This window comes from Ahaetulla prasina, chromosome 3 (assembly GCF_028640845.1).
Source record: "Ahaetulla prasina isolate Xishuangbanna chromosome 3, ASM2864084v1, whole genome shotgun sequence".
NCBI lineage: Eukaryota > Metazoa > Chordata > Lepidosauria > Squamata > Colubridae > Ahaetulla > Ahaetulla prasina.
In genome coordinates, this window is record NC_080541.1 from 214,707,728 (window position 1) to 214,716,218 (window position 8,491).

Sequence of the window (8,491 nt, forward strand, 5' to 3'; positions counted from 1 at the left end):
CTGCTGCAGTTGTATCTAAGAATCGTTTATCCACCAGAACTCCTTCTAACATTCCATCCCCCCTTTTTTTTAACTACCAAGATGAGGTAGGACAGTTCAGTGTCAAGCACAATTTCTTTGGCATTTAGCAGTAATAACCACAGAAGTGGTCAGAGAGGGGTGAAAAGACAAAACTAGGATTGTGCCATCGTGATGCGAGATACACCCTTTGGTATATGTGTTCGGGCATCACTTGTATGCCTCCAAGCGGTGGAGTTTGTGATGTTGTGGTGTGTCAGTGCTTCTAACATTTGACATGATTAAGAGGTATCGTCTGCAGGTATCCATGTCCTTTCCTCTGACTGGTCATGACTGAGGAGGTCATGACCTATAGGAAATGGACTTCAGGAAGATGAATAGAAATCATAAACTTGCAATGTCAACAGCACACAAAAAAAAACCCTATATAAAATGTTTTGCAGATGGCATTACTCACCTGCAGGATTAGCGAACATGTATAAAAATAAATCGGTTAAATGTTGTAAATGTGATTGGACACCAGGCTCATGCTACCATATGTGGTGGACATTCCCCAAAGTTAAAAAATACTGGTAGAAAATATACACATGGCTGGAAAATATGATAGGACAACAAATAGATCTGAAACCTGAAACATTTTTTGCTGGGCATGCTTCCGGGAAATTATAATAAGGATAACACATATTTGGTTCTACACATCCTAACAGCAGCTAGGATTGCATATGCACGATGTTGGAAAAACCCAGAAACCCCTGCAGACGATATTATAATCAAAAAAATTCTGGAATGTGCAGAGATGGATAGGTTAACCCTAAAAATTAAAGGAAAAGAAGATTCGGACTATTTCATAACATGGAAACTATTTTGTAAATGGTTAAATGAAAGATATTGAGGTTAGAGGAATGGAATTAGGTGAAATATGGTTTATAGCAGAAAGAAAAACAGATGAGTAAATATTTATGACGATTATATAATCGATACTATAATGGAAGATAATATGTTATAATATGATTGATCTTGTCGCATATTTGCTTATATATTACTGCATATTTGTTTATATATATAAATACATATATATATATAGGTCTTTGGTTATTTGGGTTTTCTCCCGCGTAAAATCGGAAGTGTTTGGGCGACGTTTTGACGAAGTCTCATTCATCATCTTCAGGCTTCAGCTTCATGCTTCTAGGAGCAATGTGTGATCGCAGCTGTTTCTTCCTTTATATACATACATACATACATACATACATACATACATACATACATACATACATACATATATTCATAATGACAATGATGAAGTTTGAATGCTTGTCTGTTAACACTTTGGACACCTAGGGAGCACACTGCTCAACATAGAAAGAAAATGTATGATATAAAATAATAAAAAATATTTCAAAAAAAGAGGAAGATGAATGTTTTATTGAGAATTTTTCTAAAGATTCCTAGATCCTAAAATATCCAAAACATAAAAAGTGAGGTGTAACTTGATTATTTTATAAGTTCTGTATTCCCTTTTGTTCTCTAAAGAATGTTTCTGCAGTGATGCAAATGAAACCTATGGAAAACTACCAATATCCTAATGGAAGTGTAACTTCACCCTTCAACACTATCAAAGCTTGGAATCAGGTTAGATAAATCATGTGAATTGGGATTAGAAATTTATTGATAGAGGGGGAGGCAGTTGATGATTTTCTGAGTCTTTCTGAACTGCAAAGTAGATGGGAGTGTATTACAAAAAGGAACCAGGGCTGGCAATACCACTTTGTGCAATGGTGGAGCAGATTGTTTTAATAACAGAATACAGCATAACAGAGTTGGAAGGCACTTTGGAGGTCTTCTAGTCTCAACACTCTGCTCAGGCAGGAGACCCTATACCATTTCAGACAAATGGTTGCCCAATCTCTTCTTAAAAACCAATCTCTTTTAAAATGGCTGTAAGCCTATGCTACAAATTCAAATATTTTCTGCCTCAGAATGGCCCATAATTGGGGAAACTGGAATTTGGCTGCCAAGTTGGAGCAGATTCTGGAAGTGTTGGACAAGTGACCAAGAAATTACCCAGTTTTGCATTACACAGTTAATGAAATCCTTCCTCTTGCTGTTTCTAATAGCTTTGGATGCATCAGTTTAGAACAGGTGGCTAGACATAGATGTGTTTGAAAGCAACGTGATAAAACGGACGGATGGATTTTAAGTTGACTGTGAACCTCCCTTTTTCCCTTCTTTCCATAGCTGGAGTCCTTGAATCATCAGAACATTAAAACATACCAGGAAAATCCGCATGAGAAAATTTCAGAAATAGTAGCTGTTGCCTTGAAACAAGTAAGAAACTATAAGGCGAATAGAGGCTTCCTTTTCCCAAATACTTAGAATGACAAAACATAGCATATGTTGTGAGCATGGGCTCAACCACCAGATTTAAGGTTTCGTAGTGGTTTCCCTGCTCAGTCAAATTACCAGCAATTTCTTTCAGGTTGTGAAAGATAAAAATAGATACCTATTTTGGAAGTGAAGTGCTTATTTGTCACATGAAGAAATTTGAGGCTTGGAAGTTCGGATTGCAGCTGCTAGATAGGAAAATTTCTGTAGAACCCTATAGAGCTCACTCCTTTCCATCTGCCATTCTCCATATGAAATGCCACTCAGCACCATCCCTGATCCCACTCTTAAAGCATTTTTCTTCTTTTTATGACCCTTGGTTTCGGGGTGGCTGAGTGGAACTCAGCATTTACTGGCTGGATGCCCTTCCTGACACCTATGCGAAGTTTGCAGCAAATATTTTCCCTTTGAGCCCTGATAGAGAAACATCTGCCGCTGCTGCCACCGCTGCCACTGCCGCTGCCGCTGCCATTGCCTAAGATCGAACTCTCAACCTTCTGAATGGGAGACTAGTGTCTTCACCTCTAGGCCACTGTGCTGCTCCCACTCTTAAAGCAATAACCAACTGAAAAGTGGGAAAGCCCCTGACTGTGACCTCAAACATTCAGAGTTATTGAAGGGAACTTCTAATTGGTGCTTGAAGGTGCCTGAAGCAAGAAGTTTTCAAGAAAGAAAAAAAAACCAAGAAAGTCCAGTTGCCTTTTGGAAAAATACTTTTGGGGCAATCATAACTTGGATAATTGAGATTCTCAGGGGCTAGAACGTTGAGCTTGTCGATCGAAAGGCCGGCAGCTCAGAGGTTCGAATCCCTAGTGCTGCCATGTAACGGGGTGAGCTCCCGTTACTTGTCCCAGCTTCTGCCAACCTAGCAGTTTCAAAAGCACGTAAAAATGCAAGTAGAAAAAATAGGGCCACCTTTGGTGGGAAGGTAACAGCGTTCCGTGCGCCTTTGGTGTTTAGTCATGCCAGCCCCATGACCACGGAGACGTCTTCGGACAGCGCTGGCTCTTTGGCTTTGAAACGGAGATGAGCACCGCCCCCTAGAGTTGGCAACAACTAGCACAACTAGCAACAACTAGCAACTAGGTAACTACCTTTACCTTATAAATAATTGGTTTGGCCTCTCTTCTTCTCCACAGTACCAGTTACCGCCATCCCTTGGAATATTCTCTCCAGAGGTGGGTTTCAGCAGGTTCTGACCAGTTCTGGAGAGTCAGTAGTGGAAATTTTGAGTAATTCGGAGAACTGGTAGTAAAAATTCTGACTGGCCCCTCCCCCATCTATTCTCTGCCTCCCAAGTTCCAGCTGATCGGGAGGAAATGGGGATTTTACAGTACCTTCTCCTGGAGTGGGGTGGGAATGGAGAATTTACAGTATCCTTCCCCTGCCACGCCCACCAAGCCACACCCACCAAGCCACACCCACAGAACCGGTAGTAAAAATTTTTGAAACCCACCACTGATTCTCTCCCTCAGAGGTGAGGCAGGGCCCCCCCACTCTTTTTGCCCCCCAAAAAGGTGTTAAAACATGGCTCTGTGGCCTTGAGAGGGGAGCTCAAGGGAGTATGCAGCTGTGGGGCTGGTTTTTGTTCTGAGAGCCCACCCTTCGCCTAATTCATTTTTAACAAAATTTGATTATTCTTGCCTCCTTCTAAAATTTTAATTTTTAAACAACATTTTTCTATTTTAACATTTTATTGTACACTGGCCAGAGGCCCTCTCTGAGGCAGGTGGGCGGTTCCGAAATGTGAAAAATAAATAAATAAATGCCGTTCAAATGTTACGTGGCTGGCACCACTTTTGCTAAAATCAGCGATAGAATCAAGGCTAGTCAGGATGTTGTTCACTCCACAGTGGGAAAAAAGTGATATTTTTTTTCATACTTGCCGCCATGATGTTTTTAAAACTAGAAGTACATTCCTGTGCTCTATATCAGGGGTTTCCAACCTTGGCAACTTGAAGACTTGTGGACTTCAACTCCCAGAATTCCTCAGCCAGCTTTGTTGGCTGAGGAATTCTGGGAGTTGAAGTCCACAAGTCTTCAAGTTGCCAAGGTTGGAGACCCCTGCTCTATATAATCCTCAACTTACGGCCACAGTTGACCCCAAACTTCATTCCTAAGCGAGACAGTTAAGTGAGTTTTGCCCCATTGTACGACCTTTCTGGCCACGGTTGCTGAGTGAATTACTGCCATTGTTAAGTTAGTAACATGGTGGTAAAATGAATCTGGCTTCCCCATTGACTTTGCTTATCAGAAGGTGATCACCTGACCCTGGCACACTGCAACCGTCAAAAATACATGCCGGTGAGCTTGTGATTGTTGGTCATAATACCCGGTATTTGCTCTGGGAAGTCTGGAGGGGGGGGGAAGGGGGAGGAGGGGGGGAAGGGGGGGAAAATGAAACAACAAGTGATACATGGATTGATTATTAATGTACAGTAATTTTTGAAGATATGAAATTAAAAAATTTAAAATGATATTGGGGATGCTCGACTGCCATTTCAGGAAGAAAAGGAGAGAGGAGTAGAAGGAGGGAAGAAAGTAGGTAGGAAAGTGTAGAGAAGGAGGAGGGGAATAAGAGGGTTAGATAGGGTGGAAGAAGGGAGGAGTGGAGAAGGAGGAGAGGAAGTAGTAAAGTGAAGGAGATGAAGGATGGGAAAGTAGTAGAGGGTAGAGAGGGAGGTTGTTTAGTAAGGAAGTGGCAGTAGGGTAGGCCTGAATCAGTAATAAATAAAAATTAATGATTAATGATGGATAATAGTTTGTACATAAATATGATGTTGAAAAATGGAAATAAAAAATTATTTAAAAAAAAAAATACATGCCGGTGGCTAAGAAACTGAATTTTGATCACGTGACCATGGGGATGCTGCAATGGTGGTAAGTGCAAAAAACAGTCATAAGTCACTTTTTTCCATGCCGTTGTTACTTCAGACGGTCACTAAATGGATGGCTCTAAGTCAGTGGTAGTCAACCTGGTCCCTACCGCCCACTAGTGGGCGTTCTAGCTTTCATGGTGGGCGGTAGGCATTTTGTCCAATACTGAAGCACTTTCCTTTTTTTAATTTAATTGACTTTAAAAAAAAAAATTTCATAGCATTATTTAAAAACGTTTTCATTAGGTTTTCATAAAATTCCCCGTGACAATTTAAATTTCTGAAAATATACTATTTGTATCGCTCGTGCATAAGTTTAGTTCACGTTACGTAAGTGAAACTAAATGGCGCTATAGTGCGACCGCAAACAAAAGAGCCTCGTCCCAGAATAGCTCGCGCATCTCCCCCCACACCACCCAGCTGTAACAGACAAGCAGAGCTGCTAGCTGGCGCCCCCACCACCCAAACCCAATCCACGATGCGCAAGAGGCATGCGCAGACGACGATACACGACACATTACTGTGGAACCGGTGGGTGGTTAGAAAATTTTACTACTAACAGAGATACAAAAGTGGGCGGTAGGTATAAAAAGGTTGACTACCCCTGCTCTAAGTCAAGGACTACCTGTAGTGCACAGCTTTGTGATTAGGTTCAACAGTCTAAATGTTTGCTTTCTTTCTTTGCAGAAATGTGAAGACATGGCCAATCTGGAGGATAATAGAGTTTCTTATGTGCCACGTGTTTATGCAGGGGAAGGAGCACTGGAACAAAACGAATCTTCGTGGTCCCTTTCCATCCTAGAAGATGACAAAAACAGCCTGCCTGAGGATTTCCTGGGTATCTTGGAACCTGGATTTATTCCTCTTGCAAAAATATGCAGAAAATGAGTGTCGTTTTTGGCCTCTTCTTAGCAAGAGTTTTCTAAATTAATTTAGAAAACGGGACTTCGTTTATATGATAAAAAGTGCTCTAGATCAGGGGTTCCCAACAGAGGTGGGTTTCAGCAGGTTCTGGAGAACTGGTAGCGGAAATTTTGAGTAGTTTGGAGAACCGGTAGTAAAAATTCTGACTGGCCCCGCCCCCTTCTATTCTCTGCCTCCTGAGTCCCAGCTGATCAGGAGGAAATGGGGATTTTTGCCGTAACCTTCCCCTGGAGTGGGGTGGGAATGCGGATTTTACAGTATCCTTCCCCTGGAGTGGGGTGGGAATGCAGATTTTACAGTATCCTTCACCTGCCACGCCTACTAAGCCACATCCACCAAGCCATACCACGCCCACCAAACCACACCCACAGAACCGGTAGTAAAAAATTTTGAAACCCACCACTGGTTCCTAACCTGTGGGCTACCGGGCCACAGGCTAATTGCCACCAGGCTGCATGAATGCACAGCCCCACTCATGCCTTATCCCAGGCACCCAAGACCCCACTCATGCTATCCTTGTTGCGGGCACCCGCAGCACCACTCATGCCATCTTCATCACGGGAGTTTGTGGCCCCATTCACACAAGCATCACCATGAACATTGCAGGTACACACACACACACACAGACACACACACACACACACATGCACTTGCCCCTCCCACAAATCATTCCCTCTTTCTCCCCTCCCCTCCTCCAGGCCACCAACCCAGAAAGATTGGGGACCCCTGGTCTAGAAAGGTTCATACTGTATGCCTATTGCTCCTTTTGTGAGAGAATAAATGAATCTGAAATCTCATATTCAGGTCATTAGAAAACTTGTTCTTTGAGACCAGGTATTGTCCAGGTATTGACAAAAGGGATGCAGTGGCTCAGGGGATAAGACATTGAGCTTGTCGGTTGAAAGGTCGGCAGCCAGTGGTTCGAATCCCTAGTGCTGCCATGTAATGGGATGAGCTCCCGTTACTTGTCCCAGCTTCTGCCAACCTTTTTTAGGTGTTTTCGAACTGCTAGGTTGGCAGAAGCTGGGACAAGTAACGGGAGCTCACCCCGTTACAGGGCAGCACTAGGGATTTGAACTACTGAACTGCCGACCTTTCGATCGACAAGCTCAGCATCTTAGCCCCTGAGCCCCTTCAAAAGTGCTCTACTCAGTAGCAAAACTGATTGTTTTAATTAGAGAGAATTTATCTACTTTCATTCTACTTGGAAAGCGTTTCTGGATTTTTTCCCTCCAATTCTGAAAAAAGAGGTTACTTTGAATTTAGGTTTTGAGGGTTAGAATGACTGCTGTTATGAAAATGGCTTGAAATGTTGAGAAATGTAAAGCAAAAGGCTGAAGTTGTAATTCTTATTTTGTATTTTACTGTCCGAAAACTTCAGAAATTACTATTTTTTTCTTCCTTTCTCTCAGCACTCTTCTTCCTTCTCCTAGCTTTCTAATGTTTTGTGACCTATCCTTTCTTTTTATATTTTTGTCTTATAATAAACTTTAATATATTTTTTAAAAAATATGTGATGTCAAAACACAAATATTTCTGGATTTTAAAACATAAAGGACAAATGTAGCTTAATTTTTGAGAAGAGGGGATCATGCCCATTCCGTTATTTGTTCTAATTGATGCAGAAGACTTCCTTGATGAGAAGTTTTTTTAGAAAACCGGCTGGATGTCTTTGAGCCAGTCATATACTCTCTCTCAGCCCAACTTACCTCACAGGGTTGTTGTAGCAGGGAAAGTAGGAGGAGAAAGAAATATTAGGGATGTTTGCTGCCTTGTGCTACTTATAAAGTAATAAAGGCAAAATAAAAATTGAATGAATGAATGAATGAATGAATGAATGATCGATCTTATTCTAGTGTGCAGGCAGAAAATCATGGATTGATGTTACAGGAAGATAGAACTCAATTGAACAACAAGAGCAGATTGGACAAGGAGAAACAAACCAGAGAATTGGAAGGCTTCTGCGTTGCATATTCAGGCTGGTGCTAAACAGCCATCTGTTTGGAATGACTTGATTTGGATTTAATATTGAGCACGGATTGGATCCAATAACTTAATTGACCCTTTCAACGTTACGCTTCCATGATTTGGGTTGTTGCATATTATGAGTTGTTTCACTCATTTTGGCCATGCGATGTGGGTGAATTGGCTGGAGAAAGCAATTCTGTTTGGAAGAATTAATGGTAAAAGGAAACCAGGATGCCAAAGAACACACCGTCAAGCTGGACACCATCAAAGCTGACACCAACCAGAGCACAGAACAACTCAAAGAAGTAGTGCAAGATTGGAAG

General features: G+C 41.8%; 1 protein-coding gene across 1 annotated transcript in view; it reads left to right on the plus strand.

Moving 5' to 3' along the window:
• LOC131195081 (cadherin-like protein 26) overlaps positions 1 to 6,543 on the plus strand; it is a 47,435-nt gene extending 40,892 nt beyond the window's left edge. The window contains exons 15-17 of the mRNA XM_058176707.1: positions 1,549 to 1,647; positions 2,254 to 2,343; positions 5,964 to 6,543. Coding sequence (XP_058032690.1) covers positions 1,549 to 1,647; positions 2,254 to 2,343; positions 5,964 to 6,164 — 390 coding nt within the window. The 3' untranslated portion in view covers positions 6,165 to 6,543. The remainder of the gene's footprint in view (positions 1 to 1,548; positions 1,648 to 2,253; positions 2,344 to 5,963) is intronic.
• Positions 6,544 to 8,491: the final 1,948 nt, after the last annotated feature.